This window comes from Diplotaxodon limnothrissa, linkage group LG3 (genome assembly GCF_057381915.1).
Source record: "Diplotaxodon limnothrissa isolate DT_005_m linkage group LG3, D_limnothrissa_male_GT1.1, whole genome shotgun sequence".
Lineage (NCBI taxonomy): Eukaryota > Metazoa > Chordata > Actinopteri > Cichliformes > Cichlidae > Diplotaxodon > Diplotaxodon limnothrissa.
In genome coordinates, this window is record NC_140598.1 from 23,652,106 (window position 1) to 23,677,329 (window position 25,224).

Consider the following 25,224-nt stretch of genomic DNA (forward strand, 5'->3'; position numbering starts at 1 on the left):
CCACAAACTACAGGGTAAGAGTGAGCTGCTGAAAGTCAGATCTGTTCTTCAAAGCAGACTTTTAGCTTTATTACAAACTAAGAGTCGGATCAGCACAAATACTGACACAGAGATGGCTGCTGGCACTGCGCTGCTCTGCTGCACTTTGCTGTTTGTCCTTGTCTTCGTCTCTGCAGGTGAGATTGAACTAAACTGAGGTTCTCTCTGAGATAACAAGAAGTACAGGAGGATTATTTTCATCTGGATTCAGTTTGTCTGTGTGTGAAGGAGACACCAGGCTGGGTGGACACTTAACATCTGTAATCCAGCTGTGACAGAGACAAAGAAGTGTAATGTGTGTGTCAGTGTGATGTGTTGTAGTGTCAGGAGTCAGTATGCAGCTACAAAGCTTCTTGTTCAGTGTATACAAACAGCTGTAGCTCCATAAAGGCAGCATGCAGAGACTCACAGTGTCTTATAATGAGAGGCTGCTTTCTCTCACACATTATGTTCACTTATTATCAGCACATGTTGTTGTTCTGTGGAAGCTAACATCTTGTAGTTTCTGACACTTTGCATGTTTAGCATGAGGCTAAAATTCCCCCTCAGTGGGTCACTGGTGACCTGCTGGATGTTCAGAGGTTCATTAAATCCAACATGACTAAAAACTCAAATGTCAAAGTGTTGTTTCCTCTTTCAGAGCAGAAAACTGTTAGATTTGTATTGTTGATTGTCATTTATGCTTAGAAATATTTACTTATATATGCTTAGAGTTTTGTAATTAGTTGTAGATTGGTAGAGGTTTTGATCCTTGATAGTCTGCAAACTTTGTGTGTATTAGACAGCACTTTGGGAGCATGAGAGGTCATACCGTGTCTTATTGTTTTATGGTAGGATTAACGTAGTTGCGTCTGTTCTAGTCTAAGTGCTCTTTGTTTAGATGAACTGCAGGACTTCCTCACCGTGTTATCTAGGATGAACCATCTAGGGTGAGGGGGAGGCTACCCTCTTCCTGACCAAGGATGTTTGACCCTTTGATCAGCAGTCCACACACACACACACACACACACACACACACACACACACAGGCAAGGTACTCTTTGTTTGTATGTAGACGTCGTATGTTAATGAACCTATGCATATTCATGTAACCTCAAAAAAAGGACAGTGTATGGGAGAACGGACGAGAGCAACTGGGGTCAAGCGAAGGGACGGCGCTCTGTCCGGTCTCTCCCGTGCACGAGTAACATGAAGAACTTTGCCTATTTGTGTCTTGCTTAGCAGTGTAATTATATTGTCTTAACGTTCCAGCGAATAGGTTCAAGCTACAAACCTATCATTAATTGGTCCTTCGATGCCGGAGCCCTGGAATCGCATTCACCGAGGGGAGGAGAGGCACGCTGAAAGACTGACGTCAGCCAGGAAGTTCCTGTGGATTCGCGGTCTGTCTTTTCTCCTCGATGAATGACGGTCGGCGGGATTCGGGCTGATATTACACTCTAAGCAACGCCAAGTAAGTTTAAAGAGGCCGACTCTATAACCGTGTCGTTGTGCAGTCTCCGCCACTGTGTGAGGCGTTGAGAAGAGCCCGACTCTATAACCGTGTGGTTGTGCAGTCTCCGCCACTGTGTGAGGCGTTGAGAAGTTCGCTACTTTGTGGAGCGATACCCGGGTTCCTTGCTACTTTGTGGAGCAAGAGGTTCCTCGCTACTTTGTGTGGCGAGAGGTGAGTTCTCCGCCACTTTGTGGGGCGTTGAGAAGTTCCGCGGGGTCCAGACTGTGCTGGACGATAGGCCTATTTTGTGTTGTTTTTGTTGTTGTCGTCGTCGTTGTTGTTGTTGTGTGGGTGTGTGCGGAGCAGAACATGTGGTCTGTGACACCGACTGTTGTTGTTATCATGGGTTTCTAAGCAACCAAGAGTGAGTCGGAGGGAGACAGACGTTTGTGCTGGACTTTGCTCCTGGCAGCACAAAGTATTTATGTAAAAAAGAGAGGGAGCGACGGCTCCACAGCTGCGCGGGTTCACGCAAGCGCGGTCACGCGGGTTTCACGCGGACCTGAGCCTTGCGGTTAATCGCAGGCTTATAAATGAAAGAGGTTCAAATGTTAGAAGTTTTCAGAAAACACACCAGCCTTGAAGAGTGTGTGGAAAAGGCCAGCCCACATCAGCAGCTATGCTCTGGTGGGTGGCTTTCCCCCCACCCCTTCCTGACACAAAATGTTAACAGCCTGTGTGCCAAACCATAGACGTTATTGAGGTGGATAGTTGTTAAAAGTAATCTACATTAAGCTTGTGGTTGCTTAGATTCAGTACAATGACATGTGAGGAGAAGTGATATAGGTAAATATTTAAACTAATGAAGTGCATAGAGGCACTTGACCTGTGTGAAAGACTGTCGTCTTATTATGAGCCATTGTTGAGATGTAGAGCACACCTGTGAAAACAACTAATATGCTGAACCCTGTATGAAACATCTAAAAGTACATGATGGAGAAGCTGAGTTGAATATGAAAGTGTAAGACTTTGCCGCTGTGGGCAGAGCAACTACTGTGTGATGTCGCGTTGCAGTTTTGTTTTTGTTTTTTGAGCTGATGAGCAAGCTACACATTATCAGATCAAGAGCTGTCTGAGAACTACTCAAAGAGAGGGAAACGGAGAGTGTGCAGCGTTTCATGAGCAGTTTTTCTGCACCTTGACTCGTGTGTGTGTGTAGCATCAGCATCATGTTTTTGTTTATTTGTTTTGTTGGATTAAAAATAATTAAATAAACTGGTGATCATGCTTATGGATCACCATGGCACATATCTCCAGCCACATGGTTTATTTATGCAGATGAAAAAGTGAGTGTGAATGTGTCTGACATCACAGTGTTTTTGTGCGCTGTGTAAAAGTAATTGCCTTTGATTGTGAGTGAGAGCGGTGATTCTGCAGGTCACCAGCTATTGTAACGAAAAAAAAAGAAAAAAAAGAGTGAAAAAGAAAAATAATCATAGGAAAAAGGTTTTGTGTTGATCAGCCAAAAACAACTACAATTTCATTTTCTGCTTTTAAGAAAGGATTGTTCACAAAAACACAGAGCGAGAGAGAGAGAGAGAGATGTGTGTTGATTAAGCAGTGATGATAATAATGAACATGTTTTAGTTTGTCACTTTCAGGTGAAAAGCAGACCTGAATCAATTTTCCACATGCAGCAGTCGGAAGAAAGTTATATTTTAACATCATTGGAAACATGCAGGCCAAGTTTCTGGCTGACTTATTTACAGCGCCATGTGTCTCTCAACCTCACAAGCAAGCAAGCTCTCACCCCTCCCTGAAGACAAGGAATGCAGCTCCAAAGCAATAACATGATAAAGAGACAGCATCAAGTCCTGAGCAAAAAAGTCCCAACAAGCAGCAGTAATGTGGATAAACAGCAGCAGAAGAAGAAAGCAAACCCATCTTCCTGTCTGATTGGTTGAATTTCACGGAGGGGCGAGCAAGATGGCAGCGTGAAGAGGAGTTTTTGTTTGAGTTCTCAGCACGAGACACTTATTTGACGTCTTTCTGGCCTTCGGGACTTTTTTGGAGATCAGCGCACTAAACTTGCTGGATCTGAGGCCAGGGTCTGCGGCGGCAGCATGTTGAAATGCTCAAAAAGGACTGAGTGACTCGGGCAAGCCACATGCGGCTAGCATGCTGGCTAGCGACCATAGCTACATGAAAGAAATGGACCCTTCATGATGCGCTCAACGTGCCGGCGCTGTGGTGGGAAAGGCTCCATCATAAACACGCCCTGCGCCCTGTGCAGAGGTTCAGGCCAAGAAGAAGAAGACGACGACTTCCAATCCCAAGAAGGTCGGCCCCAGTGTGGGCGAGCTGATTGTGAAAGCCGTGGCCGCCCTCAAGAAGGCTCTGGCTGCCGGAGGCTACGATGTGGACAAGAACAAGGCCCGTGTCAAGACCGCCATCAAGAGTCTGGTGGCGAAGGGCACTCTGGTGCAGACCAAGGGCACCGGGGCCTCCGGATCCTTCAAGATGAACAGGGTTACTGAGACCAAAGCTAAGACGCCCGCCGCGGCCAAAGCCAAGAAACCGGCAGCAGCTGCTAAGAAGTCGCCCAAGAAGGCAGCAGCAGCACTTCAGCTACTAGACAGGACAAAGCTGAAGGAGAACTGCCGGGACTGTTGAAGTGGGAGAGGACAAAAGAGTGAGAGGACAACAGAGTGAGAAGACTAGGTGAGAACACATAGGAATTATTTAATGTGGGAAATCAAAATTTGGGTTAGCAAACCTGGGGAAAAGAAAACTGACTGCTTAAGTTGGAAAATTGAGACGGAGTCTGAAACATTGCGAAAATAGAAACATATACAAAATCACACACACACAAGCAGAACATGCATTAACCCTACTAACAATTCCAAACACAAAATGACTCATGAAGACTCATAGCACATTAGTTAAGAAATGATTAAATAATAGCAGAGAAGTGTGTAGGAAAGGCAGCTTTAAGAACATGCTCTGCTGGAGATGCAGCTCCACAGACATGCATTAGACCTGCCTAATAACACAAACACATGTAATGAAAATTAGCTTGTTATCTTTCATCAGTGTTAAATTAGTGTCAATTTAGCAGACACTTGTTATCAAATACTGAATTTATCCTAAAAAAAAAAAAAATTGACTCTCCAAGTTGCAGGACAACAATTTAACTTTTGTGGGAAAAAAAAAAAAATCCTGGTTTGATAAATCAGTGATCGGGCAATAAATTTAGTGTTAAAATGGTAAATTGGGAGAAGCTTCCTGCTTGATTGATGCAGCAAGTAATTTACTGTATGAGGGAAATTGTCTTTTGTGATAATATTTTGAACATGCTTTCCTGTCGTCCTGTCAACTTAGTGGGTTAATAGCTGATATGCAAATTAGTTGATTGGTTTTAGATTAATGAAAGGTGACTGAATTCTAGCACGAGTGAATGAGATGTGTTTGAGTGGAAACTCTAAAACACTGAGTTCCTGCTTTGATGTGCGAGTGAATTCTGTATTTAGATATATAACTCTGAATACGTCAGAACAAACTTTTTTTATGAAGTGCATGACAGCATGTCACATGTTTTATGATGAAGGGGAAAAGGAAAAATTGAATAAAATAGATCTGTGGCCTAAATGAGTGAAGAGCACAGACCTGGTGATTAAACTCATAGTTATGTGGTGTGGTGTGTTGTGCAGCTGATGGTTGGTTTGGAGTGAATCTAGCTGATGATTCTTCTCCTGTTGTGAAGATGATGAGGAGTTTGTGTCATGACTTAACAAGGCCTTTTTATTTTGATACTTTCACAGTGCACTGAGAGTTTGGTTTGATAATCTCTGTTATTTTTTATTTTTCATTTTTGAACAAGCACTGATTTTTGCTTGTGAATTTCTTTTCTTTGAGCAGATCTGCAAGTCGGGAATTAAAAGCGTTACACGTCGTCAAGACAATTGTGCCAAGTGAGTTCTCCACATTTAAATGGACTCTGGAGAAAGCCACTTATTTGGGACAATTATTAAATGACAGTCCCAGTCCAAAAGGATTCAGCGATGTAATCCAAACTAAAGTTCTTCTTTTTCTTTTTGAAATGACGTCATTTTGCTGAGAGTGGAAACTAAATGCGACGATAGGTTCCACTATCAGCAAAGAAAGAAAGAATGAATGCATGAATGAGTGAGTGAAAGGAAAACAAACTGACTGACTGGTAAAAGCTGACAAAAGCTGACAAGACTTTACTGATGTAACACGACTGTGTGAAGTTGACCCCCGCCTGGCAGGGGTGCAGATGAGTCTGTGTGTGCTTCCCTTTACAGAAGCAGAAAGATGACAGCAACACTCGAGGTTGCGTGATGATTTAACATTTTAAATGACATTTTCTGTGTCTGTGAATTTACTATGTGTGTGTCATTCACTAGCTTGTGTGCTCACAGAGATAGCTGTGACAAAGTATGCATACGCCTGCGCAAGCGCTAACATTTGCATTTTCGTTTTTACAGCATTACGGTTCTTCATGTGTTTGATCATGTGATTTATAGGAATACTGGCTAATGTTTCTCTACTACAAGATTTCTGGGTTTATGTGTGAAGAAAACTGTAGTTACAGGCTATATGTTGATGGAGAAATTAATATAGTTTGAGACATACTGTGATGAGACCAGTGTTACTTTTTCCACAGCGAGTGTTAACTTTATGGTGTTTTATGGCACCTCTGGAATGTGGATGGCCGACGCCTGCCCACCAGGATGGTCAATGTTGCTAATGTTTGTTTTTCTGAGACTGCATTTAGAAGATTCAGCTGAAGCGGACAAGTGACATGAGTACAACAAATAAGAGATTACGGTAATTATGGAATAGTTTATTATGGGCTCATTTGCTGGCCACTTTTGAACCCATAATAATAATATATGAGTGGAGTGACTTTGCTTAAGAGAAGTCACTGATTACATTAATGTTAACGGAGTACATGGGGTAATCCATGTCTGAGGTGAATTAGGGTAATAGTTGTAGTTACTGATTTGAGAAAACCTGCACATGACACTTGTCTTGCTGATGTTGAATGCTTATTACTCTTATGATACAATTGTTTACAGGTATGAAGTTTGATTTCACTTCCAGATTTTGCTTTCCAGGCCGTGATGGTGTGTATGCAGGCTCCTGGGAGAGCCAGGTGTTAGGCAAACTTAATATGCAACACACGCTAACATCTTTTATTGCAGGGTTACGGAGCTACTCCGGAGGAGGTGCCCTGATGTTGCCTGGGACATGATCTAGCTAATCTTTTTCTTTAAGACAGGGATCCAGGTTTGGTGAGTTGACGCATGGGAATGTCCATGCGTCAAGAGGTGGAGTGCAAGGATTAACATTAAACAATGTTTACTATTATTGTTGCAGTGATTTGTGTGATTAGCCGTTTATTTACAAGTATTAAACCTATGCAAGTGGTGCATCCATGTTCAGATGAGGCTTTGATGGCCTATAAGTGAAGTTCACTGAACTAAAGAATGTGGTTTGATGATTGTTGACATGCTCTCCAAATAGAAGTTTTTCTTCTTAGCAAGGAAATACAGGTGCAGCAGTAATCTCCTGAGAAATCTTCAGAGGCCCAGTGAGAAGCGTGAACCATTCCAGGCATAGCTGACAGCCAGGCAGTGGTTGAGGTCAAAGGTCAAGCTGGTTGGGGCCCATCATGAGATCAGACCTTGGAGCCACAGCAAGGACCATGAAACTGCCTGCAAAATAGAGGAGAGGATCGTCCACAAGATGGGAGCTGAGGCCAGGAGAGAGGCTTCAGGAGGATCAGAGATCATCTTCAGCACAGCAGACATCACACAGAGGGCTGTGCTACTGAGCTTCCAGGAGATTTTAAATAAAATGAAAGATTCAATATTGACGCTGAGGAAGACAACTAAGGTGTACGACGTGCTCTGCCTTAAACCTTCAGCAGCGTTGGAACATGAAAACTCGTGGGATGAGGGGAGCGTGCCAAGCTCCATCGACAGCGCAGAAGGAGTTCGAGGATGACATCATGATTCTGTGAAAGCACAGGAACCGGAAGCTATGGTGGTGATGACAGCAGTTTCCTATGAACATCACCTAATGCTGTGCCACTGTACTGTGCATACGATGACACTCTGAAGGCTGCTGGGATCATAACAGCAGTAAGATGACGGAACCCAGCACCCTTTCCACAGAGAGCTTTTCTGCAGAGCGTGGACAATTAAGGAGTCATAAATATCCCCCTCACAAGACGAAGGTCTGAAGTCAGGTGATGGGGGCTGGTAAGAGGCCATAAAACTAGAGTGCTGAGAGGTCTGCAGCTTTGGAAATAGCTGAGACCCATGTTGACAAACAACAAAACCAACTGGTATGTTTGAATGTTTATTCTACATACATTTGGACTCTGGTCCTATGGACAACGAAACAACTAGAAGAGACATTCATGACGCCCTGCAGAACTCAAACCACTCTGCAGAGAGACATGTGATGTGCACACCTGGAGGAAGCACCACCAAGCTGAGATGTTTTTGGAAATGTTATCTTCTTATTTTCACTATTAAATTAACAATTTGTTTGTTTGTGGGATGCAGTTTGCCATGAGATGAGATCAATGAGGAATGGGATAACTGCTAATACATTTGTTAAACTGTGTACCTTTTCAGTAATTTAGGGTGATTTGACATATGCTGAGTATAAAAAGGTTTGCATTGAAACTGTCAGACATGAGGTATTCATACCTGGGAACTTTTCAAGCATAAAGGTCAAAAAGGGGGGAAATGTTAGATTTGTATTGTTGATTGTCATTTATGCTTAGAAATATTTACTTATATATGCTTAGAGTTTTGTAATTAGTTGTAGATTGGTAGAGGTTTTGATCCTTGATAGTCTGCAAACTTTGTGTGTATTAGACAGCACTTTGGGAGCATGAGAGGTCATACCGTGTCTTATTGTTTTATGGTAGGATTAACGTAGTTGCGTCTGTTCTAGTCTAAGTGCTCTTTGTTTAGATGAACTGCAGGACTTCCTCACCGTGTTATCTAGGATGAACCATCTAGGGTGAGGGGGAGGCTACCCTCTTCCTGACCAAGGATGTTTGACCCTTTGATCAGCAGTCCACACACACACACACACACACACACACACACACACACACACACACACACACACACACACAGGCAAGGTACTCTTTGTTTGTATGTAGACGTCGTATGTTAATGAACCTATGCATATTCATGTAACCTCAATAAAAGGACAGTGTATGGGAGAACGGACGAGAGCAACTGGGGTCAAGCGAAGGGACGGCGCTCTGTCCGGTCTCTCCCGTGCACGAGTAACATGAAGAACTTTGCCTATTTGTGTCTTGCTTAGCAGTGTAATTATATTGTCTTAACGTTCCAGCGAATAGGTTCAAGCTACAAACCTATCAAAAACCATCACAGCTGAGTCTGGACAGGATGTCACTCTGACATGTCGAGCTCCAAACAACAACATTAGAGTAATAAAGTGGGAGAGATTTGACCTGGGAGATGATTATGTGCTTTTGTACCAGGATGGTCTCCCTGATTCAACACACCAGCATCCATCTTTTAAGAACCGGGTGGATCTGCAGGACAGACAGATGAAGGATGGAGACGTGTCTTTGATTCTGAAGGATGTGACAGTTCATGACGCTGGAGCATACGAGTGTCGTTTCTTCATGGAAGAAACTCGCTCATGGAAGTCCATCAGCAGCCTCAACCTGATTGTTACAGGTGAGTGAGTAGAGTTGAGTGTGTGTGTGATCAGAGGTGAAGCTGCTTCCTGGTTGTTGATGTGTGTTTGTTGTATGGATGAGCTGGTGGATGTCAGAGGTAGACAGATGTTTCTCCAGCTGTTGTCTTTGTGGCTGGTAGTCTAGAGTTGTAGAGCAGCATTGTTTGGTTAGAGCAGAAACAAAGACATTTATGAATCCGTCTCTTCTTCTCTTGCTCTCTAACTCGTCTGTAAACATGTGTGGGGAAGCTCAATGTTAAAGCCTACAGCTGGAGGGGGAGGGGAGGGGTGAAGCTGGTGGTGAGTCTGTGAAAGTGAATCACAGTCAACTACAGCCCCTTAAATTGCCTTATTACACAATGCTGAGAAAGCATTCGAACGGGTGGAGTGGGATTAACTGTTTTATACTCTAAATAAATTTGGATTTGGCCCTAATTTCATTTCATGGATTCAGTTACTTGACTCCTCACCTATGGCACGTGTTAGAACAAATTTGTTATTCTCTTCTTATTTCCCACTTCTCCGTGGTACGAGACAAGGATGTCCCTTATCCCCTCTCCTTTTGCGTTATCAATTGAACCATTGGCGATTAAAGCCAAGCTGACAGCTGACAGTTGCATTAAGGGCATCTTCAGAGCTGACCAGGAGCACAAAATATCCGTATATGCTGACGATCTCCTGCTGTATATGTCAGAGCCTTTATAACACTGAATAAGCATATCCCTGCATTTATTTGGAACGGCAAAAGTCCATGAATTCGTAAAGATTTCATGCAGAGGACTAGGCCAATGGGTGGATTAGCCTTGCCAATTTTTCAGTCTTATTATTGGGCAGCAAATATTCGAAATATGCTGGATCAGTAATTTTACCACAGAGACTCCAGCTTGGCTCCAAATTGACTCATCCAATTGTGGCAAAATGTGCCTATCAGCTTTGTTGAGTTCAGCTCTCCCATTAGAACTGTACACCTATAAATGTAACCCTTTGTTGTATGACTCGCTCAGAATCTGGGTGCAATCTAAGGTTTGGGTTACACTATCAGCTCAAATCATATGTTCCCACCCTCAATGATGGATTCTGCCTTTAAAATATGGGAAGGTAATGGACTTAGAAATATCAAAGACCTTTTTGCAGATGGAATTTTTCTCATTCACGCAGCTCCTGAAGCAGTTTAATGTTCCTCGCAAACATTTTTTCCGCTATTTACAAGTTCACCACTTTGTAAAGAGTCGATTTCCTTCATTTCCAGAAGTACCTGAGGAAACTTCTTTGGATAAAATTATTAATATAAACACTCATAAGAGAGGGGCGATTAAAGAAATGTATGCTATATTATTAGATCTTCAATCTCCTTCTCTCTCCATCCTTAAAGCTCAGTGGGAGAAAGACCTTGGGATGACTTTAACAGATGAGCTCTATGTTTTCTCCATAGGGTACACTCTTCTTCTATATGTGCCAGACATGGGCTGACCCCCTGTGTAACAGATGTAAAGCAGAAACAGGTTCACTCCTTCATAGTTTTTGGCCCCAATCTTCATAACTATTGGGTGTCTACCCATACGGAAAAGATGCATATAAATCTTATAAAGTTTGTATCTTTCTTGTGTGAAGCTTTTATGAAAAGCATACAAGAGTGAAAACAGATTAAGATCCCTTGAAAATCATATAAATGAAACTTGTATGTTTTGGATATTTACTAAAACAATATAAGAAAGTAATGAGAAAGTGGCCACTTTCATGAGTAAATCATATAAGCCTTATATGATTGACTGTATGAAGTAGGCCACATCTTATGCAAGTCTTATAAGTTTTTTCTATTTCTTTTCCATATGGGTATATTTAACACCTTTTCAGAGATATATAACGTTAATTATGATCCCTCTGCTCTAATCTTTGGGGTGATACCTCAAAACATCACTTTGCCAAAATACTATTCAAATTCTTTGCTTCACTCATTGCAAGGCGCCTTATACTTTTAAGATGGAAGCAGGAAGCTCCTCCCACACATGAACAGAGGCTTGCAGAGCTCATGAAGTTTTTGCATTTAGAAAAGATGAGATATACACTGGTAGGTTCAACCACCAAATTTCTTGAGGCATGGCAGCCTTTTCTAATGTACATGGAAACATTTAAAATTACCACATTGTCATGACCAGATACCATCCATCCATTTTATTTTTGTTGTTGTTGTTTGTTTGTTTTTTGTTTTGTAGGGGTTTCTTTAGTTTGTTTGTTTGTTTTCTTTCTGTTATCTTTTGGGGTATTGTAAAAACTGAACAGCAAACTACTGTATGTTCAAAGTTTTGCTATTAACATGCTGCTGTAACTGAAAATAAAATGAAAAAAATAAATAAAACTCAAATGTCAAAGGAAATAAACAAAATATTTAAAGTCAACCATTCTGATCATAATTGCACTTTGACCTTTAACCTCTCTGCTCTGTGTTGTTTCATCTTTCAGATCAGAAAACCATCACAGCTGAGTCTGGACAGGACGTCACTCTGCCATGTCGAGCTCCAAACAACAACATCTTCGCTCTAGAGTGGGAGAGAGCTGACCTGAAGTCAGGAAATGTTCTTTTCCGAGTTGGTTGTGATATTATTCTAGACGACCAGCATCCATCTTTTAAGAACCGGGTGGATCTGCAGGACAAAGAGATGAAGGATGGAGACGTGTCTTTGATTCTGAAGGATGTGACGATTAATGATGCTGGAACATACGAGTGTCGTTTCCTCATGGTAGAAGCACGCTCATTCAAACACAGCTTCATCAAACTGGTTGTTGATCCTCCAGGTGAGTGAGTAGAGTTGAGTGTGTGTGTGATCAGAGGTGAAGCTGCTTCCTGGTTGTTGATGTGTGTTTGTTGTATGGATGAGCTGGTGGATGTCAGAGGTAGACAGATGTTTCTCCAGCTGTTGTCTTTGTGGCTGGTAGTCTAGAGTTGTAGAGCAGCATTGTTTGGTTAGAGCAGAAACAAAGACATTTATGTCTCTTCTTCTCTTGCTCTCTAACTCGTCTGTAAACATGTGTGGGGAAACTCAATGATAAAGCCTACAGCTGGAGGGGGAGGGGAGGGGTGAAGCTGGTGGTTGTGAGTCTGTGAAAGTGAATCCTGCCGGTGCCATAGCTGGTGAAAACGTACTTAGGCAAGGCAAGGCAAGTTTATTTGTATAGCACAATTCAACAACAAGGTGATTCAAAGTGCTTTACAGAGACATTAGAAACAAGAACAAATAAAAAGCATGATTTAAAATTGAATAAAACAAGCAAATAAACTAACTAACTAATTAACAAACAAACAAACAAACAACAGTATATAAAATCAAAACAGATAAAATCAGAACAGTAGATAAAATCAGTAGTTAAATGTAAGTTTTGAAATTTAAGCTTAAAGTGTGGATTTGGTGCTTTATTCAAATGCAGCTGAGAACAGGTGAGTCTTCAACCTGGATTTAAATAAACTGAGTGTTTCAGCTGATCTGAGGCTTTCTGGGAGTTTGTTCCAGATATAAGGAGCATAAAAGATGAATGCAGCTTCTCCGTGTCTGGTTCTGACTCTGGGAACTGATAAAAGACCGGATCCAGATGACCTGAGGGATCTGGAAGGTTCATACTGGGTCAGGAGGTCACTGATGTATTTTGGTCCTAAACCATTCAGAGCTTGAAAGAGAAGGTGGGTATAACTTAAGAGGGAAATGGAATTTAAAAATACAAAGTGCTAGAACCACTTTAAGAACTATGTCAATCTCAATTGCAGGAGTTAAATTATGGAACAGTCTAACAGAAGAAATAAAAGACAGTCAAAACATAAAACAGTTTAAAGTAAAATATAAAAACCTAATTTTAAATAAGTATAAGAATGAAGAAAACGGGGTTAACCCAGGATGGTAATGTTGCTGGTAATGGTGTTGCGGTTCTTTTTTGGTTGTTTTTTTGTTTTGTTTTGTTGTTTTTCCATAACTTGTGTATCTGCAAATATACACATTCTGTATTTTTCATATGAAAGAAACTATACTGTGGTGGGGCTTGCTAATTTCTTGTTTTTGATTTATGTATGTTATGTTTTGTTTTACTTCATATGTTTATATGTTTCATATGTTGTTTGTTTAATTTAAGACAAAAAAAAAATTAAATGAATGAGAGGTAAAACTTGAGGGGGTAGGGACAAATAAGTAAATACTTCAGCCTACTCCTTTTCAAACAAATAATGGAATGATATTTTGTAATGATTGTGAAGGCACATGTTTGAAATGTTTGAAATAAAAATGAACTGAACTGAACTGAACTGAACTTTATAGGCCAGCATCAGAACTTTAAAGTCTATCCTCTGACGGACAGGCAGCCAGTGTAAAGACCTCAGAGCTGGACTGATGTGGTCCACTTTTTTGGTCTTAGTGAGGACTCGAGCAGCAGAGTTCTGAATGAGCTGTAGTTGTCTGACTGATTTTTTAGGTAGACCTGTAAAGATGCTGTTACAGTAATCAAGCCTACTAAAGATGAATGCATGGACTAGTTTTTCCAGGTCCTGTTGAGACATCAGATCTTTTATCCTTGATATATTCTTGAGGTGATAGTAAGCTGACTTTGTTATTGTCTTAATGTGTTTTTCTAAGTTTAGGTCTGCATCCATCACTACACCCAAATTTCTCGCCTGGTTTGTGGTTTTTAGATGTATAGATTGAAGTTCTCTGGTGACCTGTAATCGTTTTTCTTTGGCGCCAAAGACTATTACCTCAGTTTTGTTTTTGTTTAGCTGGAGAAAATTGTGGCACAACCAGTCATTGATTTCCTCAATGCATTTACCAAGAGCCTGTACAGGGCCTCGGTCTCCTGGTGACATTGTGATATATATTTGTGTGTCATCTGCATAGCTGTGATAGTTTATTTTGTTGTTGTTTATAATCTGTGCCAGTGGGAGCATGTAGATGTTAAACAGAAGGGGTCCCAAGATGGAACCTTGGGGAACTCCACATGTGATACTTGTCTGCTCAGATGTGAAGTTACCTATTGATACAAAGTATTTCCTGTTTTCTACGTATGTTTTGAACCAGTTTAGTACAGTTCCTGAAAGACCTGTCCAGTTCTCCAGTCGTTTGAGTAATATGTTGTGGTCAACTGTATCAAATGCTGCACTGAGATCCAGTAAAACTAGGACTGACATTTTTCCACTGTCTGTATTCAGACATATGTCATTAAACACTTTGGTCAGAGCGGTTTCAGTGCTGTGGTTCTGTCTAAAACCTGACTGGAAGGCATCGTAGCAATTATTCTGTTTTAAGAAGTAACTGAGCTGTTGGGAAACTGCTTTTTCAATGATCTTACTTAAAAACGGGAGATTTGAGATCGGCCTGTAGTTGTTCATTTGTGTCTTGTCAAGATTGTCCTTTTTCAGTATAGGTTTGATTACAGCAGTTTTTAGTGGTTCTGGAAACACACCTGATAATAAAGAAAAGTTGACGATCTGTAACAGGTCTGACTCTAAAGTCTTTGAGACCTTTTTGAAAAAACTTGTTGGCAGGACATCTAAACAGCAGGAGGAGGAGTTCAGTTTACCTAAGATGTCCTCCAGGTCTTTGCTGTTAATAGGTTGAAACTGTTTCATGGTGTTTAAACAGTTTTTTGGTGGACACAGTACATATCCTGGATCTGCTGTTGATGTACCAATTGCTTGTCTAATTTTTTGGATTTTTTCAGTGAAGAATTTGGCAAAGTCATTGCAGGCCATGGTCGAATGAAGTTCAGCTGCCACTGACACAGGAGGGTTTGTTAGCCTGTCAACTGTAGAAAATAAGACCCGAGCATTATGGCTGTTTTTAGTGATGATGTCAGAGAAGTAGGACCTCCTTGCATTCCTCAGTTGTAAATTATAATTGTGAAGTTTCTCTTTATAAATGTCATAATGAACCTGGAGGTTTGTTTTTCTCCATCTGCGCTCAGCTTTCCTACACTCTCTTTTTTCATTTTTCACCAGTGTGGAGTTTCTCCATGGAGACTTTTTCCTTCCAGAGATAACCTTCACCTTAATGGGAGCAATAGTGTCCATTACATTTAACATGTTAGCATTGAAGCTATTGACGAGCTCATTGACTGACCCTCTGGGCAGGTCAGGTGTTAATGGGAAGACCTGGTTAAAAATTGCACTACTGTGTTCAGTTATACACCGTTTTGTGATCACTGTTGTTGATATATTTGTGTGGGCTGAGATTTTACTTTCAAAGAAAACACAGTAATGATCAGACAGGCCCACATCAGACACAGTAACCTTTGAAATGCTCAGTGCAGACACAAAACGTCCATCAGCTTCAAAGTGTGTCAGAAAAATGTCCACATGGTGACTGATGGATGAGAGAGGTCCCATTGTTGTTGTTGTGCACAAATCATTGAACAACACAAACACTTAGAGCTGCTTTCAGTGCTGCCTGTTTTGTTACTGCACACATTACTGATGGTCCTACAGTCCAACGTAGCAAACGTCTCCCTGAAGCCTCTTCTTAGAGACCAAAGGTTGGATCAGAGCGAGCAGCTGAAAGGACACATCTATGAATGCAGTCAGAGACTTTCTCACAACCTCACACTTCATCTGGTCACATTTACACTCAGGTTCTCTGTTAGTAACTGAGATTACAGACTCGCACATTTAAAATAATCTGAATGTTGGATCAGATGAAGTTAATATTTTTTATTTCTTGAATATATGTTTAATTAGCATGTTGCTAAAGCTTTAAGTAATGCACTGGTGACCTGGTGTATGTTAACAGGTCAATTAATCAAATCCAGAATAACTCAAATGTAAGCTGAACAGCATAAATATTAAACATAAACAACATCATATTTCCCCCATGGCACAGTCCACTCAGCACTTCCTGGAGTTTCTCATTTGATCGTTCATCGACACTCATGACTTACAGAGACTCTGATCATCAAACACAGGAATAAAACAAGCAGTGAGCACAACAAAGGATAATTAAAGAAGGAATATTAACTCTATTCTAACTCTAGTAACTCTACACCATGAAACCACCAAATCTTCTGCAAACGTGATTTTAACCAGTCAAAATGTTTTTGGATATTTATTCAGTGTAGAAACCTAAAAAGTCAGTTTTATTTTTAGATGTTTGGTTGTTTTGAACAATTATATCAAACTGTAAGTATGATGTTTGGTATATAGTATTATATATTGCATGGTATTGATATATTGCACTGTTTGAAGTGCTTCGTATATAAAAGTAGTAAACTGTGTACACAGTGTTTGGTGTGACAGAGCTGTTGTCACTGAATCACAGGTTCAGATGTTTCAGCCTCATAATAAACAAACACGTTTTCAGAGAGTCGAGGATTTGACCTTCCAAAAGTCTCAGACATGTTTTAATGAGCTCTCACAGTCTGCAGCCAAACAGGTCAAATTATAAAGAACAGCTGGATCAACCCAACATGACCTCTGACCCCGAAGCAGCTGTTAGACCTGTGTATTTGAAAAAAAATATGATTTTTTTATGGTGAAAGCAAGATTCCAGACTGCAGTTTTGGTCAGATCATGTTTTTAAATAAAAAGCAGAAAAATCAACATTAACATTTTCTCACTTTATAAATGTTATGAATGATTTTTTCATCTAATCTCCTGAACTAGAAGAGGACACCTCACAGCTGTTTCTCACCTGCAGGTCAGCCAGGAGGACACAGAGATGAACTGTGAGTCGGACGATCTGAGGACAGACAGAAACTCTCCTGAACATCCAGCAGTCGACTCTGATGATCATCATGTTCAGACTCGGACCAACAGTGTGTGTCTGTGCTGTCAGTGACTCTGAACTACAGTTTATTCATCTTGTTCATGAGATTTACTGACACAAAGTCAAACTGTGTTACAAACACACATGAATTTCTGATCTCAGAGTCAGTGAGTGTTGGAGCTTCAGGTTAGGCAAATTAACTATTTTATGTTGGTGTGATTGTTTATTAGCTTCATGTGACTTTTTCTTCTTTAAGTACAGTCCACTGGAAAACACTTTGTATAAAAATCATCTCTTTGGCTGACATTGTTTTTAGTTTGTAAACCAATCTTACCCAGTTTAACAGATTGTACAAACTGTTAACGTCTCTCTCTGATCCTGCACTGAGAAGTTTGACAACCTCTTCAACTTTTCTTTAACATGACACACTGTTCAGCTCAGATTTAACCTGCTTTGACCTTTGACACCAGCAAAACATCCTGAACAACTTTGCTGGGTTGAGACCTGATTACTTTTCATAAACAGACCCATGAGACTCAAAAATATGAAACATATTTTCACATTTTATACTGTTGTATAGATGATGCAAACCTTTGTACACTGATGCTCTTTTGGGTGAAGTTTGACTCATTTGTTTAGATGGATTTTCAGATCCACCAGTTTGGCTCAAGTTAGAAACATTGTGATTTTAGGGAAAATTGCCACTCATAATGTATAAATATACACATCATGTTTGTGTGGATTTGTAATGAGACAGCAGTGTCGGAGGTCACAGTCATCCTGTTGCCCACAGAAACAGACTCCTCCTGTGAATTAGTAAAGTAACACATGGAGCGCATGAGGAACAAAGGTCATACATGTATCTCCTGAAGTGGATTCTGGGTCTCTGACTTCCTCCCACAGTCCAAAGACATCAACGGGTGTTTTTTATTTATCCGTGTATGCTGTGTGTGAATGTGTGGTTCCTACAGAACTTAATGGTCAGTAACACTAACATGTAAACATGAGTGCATCACATCAGCACATGAAAGAACAACAGTGTGGCATTAATATTACAGCAGTGAGGACAGTGTGATGAACTGATGCTCTGATCTCTGGTCTGACCAAAGCTTTAACTCCAAACATCTCTCCACTGTTAGAGCTTCTGCACTGTTTCAGGTTCAAATCATGGTTCATACTTTCATGGCCTGATGGTGTGACGCCTCCACCTACATCACTGAACTGCTCCACTTCTGTACTCTTCTCTCTGTGGCCTTCTTGAAACATCCTCTTGGTGTTTGTGGGGTTTTTCTCAGTTCATGTGTGCCTTATAAGAGTTTGTTTTTTAAAGACAATGACAATCAGTGAATTCCTTCTGTGATTGAATGAAATATGAGCACTATGTAAGTGTGTAAGTGTTAATAAAGATTTACATGTACCTGTTGAATTCTCTTTTCATTGTTTTTGTCCCTCCAATAACAGACAAACCTCTGTTTCTGAAGTGCCTTAGAGCAACGTCTTCCTCTGTAACTCAATGCTGTGGGTAAACATGTCTTTACTTCTGTGCCTGAAAACAACATCTCCCTGTAGAAAGTGAAGGCTGAGCTCACTCAGATCACTCAGTCAGATCAACTGAGCTTAGAAATAAACTGATTTGTTGATTTTACAATGCTGTGATTGCAGCTATTCCACAACTCTCTCTGTTAATGGTACACATGGCCACTGATTAAATGGTCATTGATCAATCATCATTATTCTTTCGGATAGCGATTGAGATTGTGGATAGAAGTGGCAGAAATGGGCTTCCTCCAAAGAGTGGTTGGCCTCTGCCTTAGAGATAGGGTGAGCAGTTTGGCTATTGGAGGGGCTCAGGGTAGAGCTGCTGCTCCGTCACATCGAAAGAAACCAGTTGAGGTGGTTTGGGCATCTGACGAGGATGCCTCCTGGGTGAATTGTTCCATGCATGTCCCACAAGAAGGAATCGAATGGAACTGAAGAAATCACTTGGAAGAGTGACAAAGCATTTCTCCAATTGAATGCGTCCAGATAAACAGAATCAACCTTTTGTGACACTTTTATAATGTTCAACACGATTACTAACAGATAACACACCCAGTGCACTAAACTCACTGTGTGCAGGACTTTGTTTGGTGTTTACATAAACGGTAAATGGTCTGAATTTCTATAGCGCTTTACTAGTCCCTATGGACCCCAAAGCGCTTTACACTATATTCAGTCATCCACCCATTCACACACTGGTGATGGCAAGGCAGACATACATTGTAGCCACAGCGGCCCTGGGGCGCACTGACAGAGGCGGGGCAAAATGAAAACAAACTACAAACTGCTGAGCTGTTGAACAGCTGATCCAGCCTTTAGTCTGAGCTGCAGTCAGTCACACAAACAGACTGAACAGGATGTGTTCTGTGCAGCACCTGCATGTAAAACAGAAGCAACGCTGTTCCTGTGAAATGAAAGTGAAAGCCTCTCTGAGCGTCTCCCTGTAGAAAATGGAGGCTGAGCTCAGTCAGATCACTCAGCCTGCAGACAAATGGAGGCGTGTTTGAGACGTGCAGATAAACACTCAGCTTTGTGTCGTCCTCTAAGGGCTCAGGGCCGTCCTGTTGTCATATTATCACATGCATGACAACATGCGTCTCAGTCCTCAGAGTCCTCTGCACAGTGCTCAGGGATTTTCCTCATCTTTCATATTGTGTGCCTGTTTGAATTCAAGCATCATCGTCTACAACTGGACACCCAGCTCTATCTGTCCATGAAGCCAGATAACACACACCATTTAGTTAAACTGCAGGAATGTCTTAAAGACATAAAGACCTGGATGATAACTTTCTGCTTCTTAATTCAGATCAAACTGAGGTTATTGTAATCGGCCCTGAAAATCTTAGAAATATGGTATCTAACCAGATTCTTACTCTGGATGGCATTACCTTGGCCTCCAGTAACTCTGTGAGGAACCTTGGAGTCATTTTTGACCAGGACATGTCCTTCAATGCACATATTAAACAAATATGTAAGACTGCTTTCTTCCATTTGCGCAACATCTCTAAAATTAGAAATATCCTGTCTCAGAGTGACGCTGAAAAACTAGTTCATGCATTTATTACTTCCAGGCTGGACTACTGTAATTCATTATTATCAGGATGTCCAAAAAACTTGCTGAAAAGCCTTCAGCTGATCCAAAATGCTGCAGCAAGAGTCCTGACAGGGACTAGAAAGAGAGAGCATATTTCTCCTGTTTTGGCTTCCCTTCATTGGCTTCCTGTTAAGTCCAGAATTGAATTCAAAATGCTGCTCCTCACATACAAGGTCTTAAATAATCAGGCCCCATCTTATCTTAATGACCTTGTGGTACCATATCACCCTATTAGAGCGCTCCGCTCTCGCTCTGCAGGCCTACTTGTTGTTCCTAGAGTATTTAAAAGTAGAATGGGAGGCAGAGCCTTCAGTGTTCAGGCCCCTCTTCTGTGGAACCAGCTTCCAGTTTGGATTCGGGAGACAGACACTATCTCTACTTTTAAGATTAGGCTTAAAACTTTCCTTTTTGCTAAAGCATATAGTTAGGGCTGGACCAGGTGACCCTGAATCCTCCCTTAGTTATGCTGCAATAGACGTAGGCTGCCGGGCAATGTTCCCTCTAATTTTTCATGTGTCTGAGCGAGTCGCAATATGGCGCCCCCCAGTGGCTGCAGCCAGACTCTTGGGGCCCCTTTTGGTCTCTGCAGGCATAATTAATCAATCACATGGATCATTTCTCAGAAAGGCTCAACAAGTACACGTAATTTTTAATGGAACTATTTTATTTGTAAATTCTATTTATTTTTTTAATGAATACATTCTCTTCTGACCATAGTTGTTTTATTGCCTAATGAGATTTGACTAATCAATATAATAGTCCACTCTTGTGCGCTCTATCCTCGATGAGGACATGACCCTCACTGTCCAATCAAATTCTTTCCTCCCATTAAAGGTTTGTGATTGGACAGTAAATTTATAAAAGGTCACGTCAGCACATAGTGTCCATAGTAGTAATGGTAAATTTGATTCTTTTTACTGAATCGAGTTTTAATGAGTCACTCACCAAAGTGAATCGGGTTTGTTGACTCATTTGATTCACTGAGTCGGTCGACCAGAGAGTGCAAAAAATGTACATTTTCACTCAAACTTAATTTGTTTCTCTTTTCATGTAAATCCTACTGCTAAGATGAATGATTCTAAAAGAAAACAACAATTTTACAGAGCAAAAAAGAGCAAAACATTTCTAAAATTAAGCAATTTTCAATCAAAATTGCTTAATAAACATTTATTTTATTTTATTTTAATATATTTTTATTTTTTATTTTATTAGTATTTTCCTTAAATGTGTTAAATATATATTTTCTCATCTAAATGTCCACTGAGCTGTGAGCCAGTAATGCACCTTAACATTGGTTGCCAACCAAGAAGAAGAAGAAGCTGTGAGCCAGGAGGGAGGGGGTGAGTGAGTCCTGAGTGATTTGCTTATGCTTACAAATCAGCACAGGAGGGAGGGGGTGAGTAGCTCAAATGTGCTGTTAGCATGTTAGCAGAGCGATGCTACTGTGAACCGAGGAGCTATTTTCTTGATGTGAGCTTCTACTCAGGGTTTTTTCTTCCAGTTCAGAGCAGAAATTTTTTGTTACGATACTGGATGTTGTGTTTTTCTCCACAATTTTAATTATAAGCTAGATACATTGCTGCTAACAGCAACAGGGATGAGTCAGTGAGTCAGTTGGGCTTGTGAATCATGATTCACGAGTCAGTAAAGTGATTCTCGAGTATTGAACGATTCGTTCATGATTTGCGCATCACTAGTCCATAGTTATAAATCCCACCACTCAGTATTATTAACACATTCTCTCCATGACCCCAGTAAGCTACTGAAGGCTAACCCAGGCAAATATCCCAGAATGCATTTCGTCGAAAACGTAAGAGGCAGTTTCGGAGGGATGCACAGTTTAAAATATTCTTTCTGAATGTAGCTGTGTAAACTTCAAATATCTACTCGATTTATCAAGACATCACAGATTTGCAAAAGTGCTCTAACGTTTTCCGAGATGTGGGACAGTCCACAGTGGGTTGAGAGTGTGGATCTGTGACCTGCGTGAGAATCAGCTTCCTAACATTTGTCTGGAAGAAACACACAGACAGGAAGCAGCAACAAGTGTGAACATTTCACAGATCATGTGTAATCGGTTATTATCAGGATGTCTTAAAAACTCCCATAAAACCTTCAGCTGATGCAAAATGCTGCAGTCGAGTCCTGACAGGGACTAGAAGGACAGAGCAGCTTCCTCCTATTCTGGCCTCTCCTCATTGGCTTCCTGTTAAATCCACAATTTAAAATCCTGCTCCTCACATAGAAGAACTTTAATCAGGCCTATCTTATTTCATTGACCTTAGAGTACCATATGTCCAAATCATGGTTCAACAGCAGCTAGGTGGATGTCAGCAGCTTCGATGGTGGAGATAAATCCAGGGTTTGAGATTGTTTACAACTTAAACTCAGAGCCTTTTAACACAATTACTGACAAATAACGCACTCAGAGTACTAAACACACTGTGTACAGGACTTTGATTGGTGTTTGCAGAGATGAAAATGATGCAGCCTGCTGACCAGTTGAATCAGCTGATCCAGCCTCTTATCTGAGCTGCAGTCAGTCACACAAACAGACTGAACAGGATGTGTTCTGTGCAGCACCTGCATGTAAAACAGAAGCAAAGCTGTTCCTGTGAAATGAAACTGAAAGCCTGTCTGAGCGTCTCCCTGTAGAAAATGGAGGCTGAGCTCAGTCAGATCACTCAGCCTGCAGACAAATGGAGGCGTGTTTGAGACGTGCAGATAAACAGTCACAGCTTAGTGTCGGCCTCTGAGGGCTCAGGGCCGTCCTGTTGTCATGTTATCAAGTGCATGACGGCTCTCTGCACACACTTTGAGTCCTTATGCACATTTTCACGAGTCCTCATCTCTGTGGACCTGAGGGATTACCCACAGTTCATAGTGTTGTGATTAGGGATGGGTATCGTTTAGGTTTTATCCGATACCGGTGCCAAATCGGTACTTTTGAAACGGTGCCGGTGCTCAAACGGTGCTCAAACCGGTGCTTAAAGAATGGAGAAGACAAAATTGGTCCAAAAACCTCTCATGTTCAGCTGGTTTTATGTAAAAAGATAACAATGTTAGCCTTTTCTGCAGCTATGGGGCATATATGGTATCACTCTTGGCTGGAAGCAGTGCTTAACCAATGGAAAAAATACAAACTTTGTCCAAAAACCTCTCATGTTCAGCTGTTTCCCTCTTTTTCTTTGGTCATTTTAGCCTTTTTGGCCAGGGTGAAGGGAACATCTGCCATCAAACAAGAAGACAGCCGCATGTAGCTATGATGATGTTTGCTAGTTCACCTTACATGCATTAATGTAATAACGTGGTTAGCCTACTCAACGTAAATTACACGCGAACAACATTAAGCTACTCACGCAGAGAAGAACGGCTGCTGCTGCCATCAAATACGGTGCATTTCTCGGCTTTAAAAAAAAAAAAAAAACGCTATGCGTCGCCAGGTGTTTCATCGGATTTGAGGTGTTACCTCCTTTGCACAGTATCACAGTATCAGCTTAAAGCACTTGTTGCTGCTGAGTTTGCATATTTTGCTGTGAAGTACAGCCAGACTTTTGACTGCTTCGCCTTGGACATTTTTAATCTGTAGCTCTGCTCTAACAGAACGCACGTACCTGGACCTGCCTACTATCCTCGGAAACGTAAAATGATTGGCTAGGAGTGTATCACAGCTCAGGAAAAAAAAGCACCGAAATAAAGCACCGAAATAAAGCACCGAAATGTGCGCTGCTTTTTGGTCTGGTTACTACCGTTTATGTCAGAACCGGTGCCATCATGGAACCGGACACCGGTACCCATCCCTAGTTGTGATGGTGAAAGCATTAAGAACAAGGATGGAAAATAAATAAATAAATAACCAAACTGAAGGTTCAGAGGAATGTAGCTCATCACAAATGCTTCATGATGAAGTTTTCACAATGATGAATAATTTGATTATTTTACAGTTTCTTCCTGTAAAGTTAGAGCCTGAAAACAGACAAAATCAGTCAGTAAATGTCAGATCACACGACGAGGTCTGAGGCACCACGACAGTTAACATCACAGCAGAGGTGACAAAGTGCTTTCTGTGGCCTGTTTATCTTCAGTTCTTTGAATTTAATTAGACATTAATTTCATTAATTAGAATTAATTTCAGTACATTAAACATTAGCAGAAGGATGGAGAGCGTGCTATATGTATTTCTTGCACTTGCACAAACACAAACAGCAGCTCTTCTTGTTTTTGCCACTCAATCTAGAAGAGAATTTAGATCAAGAAATTTCCACGATCATTATGATTTGATTTGATTTTATAGGAAATGCAGTTTGACGTGTTTCCAATACTGAGGATGAGGATACACTATAAAAAATTTAAAGCTACTGTTAGTTTTCCTGTCTTGTAAAAAGTAAAGTTTTTGTTCATGCACAGAAAATGAATATTTTTCAGATTTCAATGGACTTTCTGTCATTTTTGTTTTGTTTTGTTGGGGTTAAAACGATGCCACCTTAAAATGAAACTGAAAAATAAATATTGACATTAAGACAAGAAAAAAGTTTTCACACTTACATCTTTTTTTTTCTTTTTTGCTTACAGTTTTTTTTTTCAGTTTCAGTTTGCTGGCACTGTTTTGGCGTCTGGGGGCACGATTGTTAATAACAAACACACAAATATTACATCTTTTGAATCTGTGATGACATGTGACAATATGATGAAGTTCACATGATGTAGCTTCTCTGCCAACAACACAAATGAAAGAATAAATAATTTAAACCAAAGTAAGAGTTTATTGTTCAAATACAGAGACACTCTCACACTGACCTTTGTTGTTTGTTCTCTGTCCTTCATACAAACATTTGGGGCTTACAGACTCTGTGAACACTGAGTTTTCAGGCTTTTCTAATGCTGTGTGAGCAGCAGGAAAATACAATCAGAGCATAAACACACATACATACAAGGTCAAAGACGAGTAGCTACACTTTTTAAACGCAATAACTGATCACTTATGTGAAGTCAGCGAGTACCGAGGTGAACTTTTCTTATCTTTGAGATCTATTGAAACAACTACATTAAATCATACTGCTGAGTGACAACAATAGCGTTATCTAAGGTTAGAGGGTTACCTAGGCAACCAGGGATGTGCATAACCA

The 25,224-nt window shown here is 40.8% G+C and overlaps 1 protein-coding gene across 1 annotated transcript in view; it reads left to right on the plus strand.

Annotated features, from left to right (window-relative positions):
• The window catches only part of LOC146635028 (hemicentin-1-like), a 271,871-nt gene that overhangs the window by 52,341 nt on the left and 194,306 nt on the right, over nucleotides 1-25,224 (plus strand). The window contains exons 4-5 of the mRNA XM_085344351.1: nucleotides 8,896-9,234; nucleotides 11,696-12,028. Coding sequence (XP_085200477.1) covers nucleotides 8,896-9,234; nucleotides 11,696-12,028 — 672 coding nt within the window. The remainder of the gene's footprint in view (nucleotides 1-8,895; nucleotides 9,235-11,695; nucleotides 12,029-25,224) is intronic.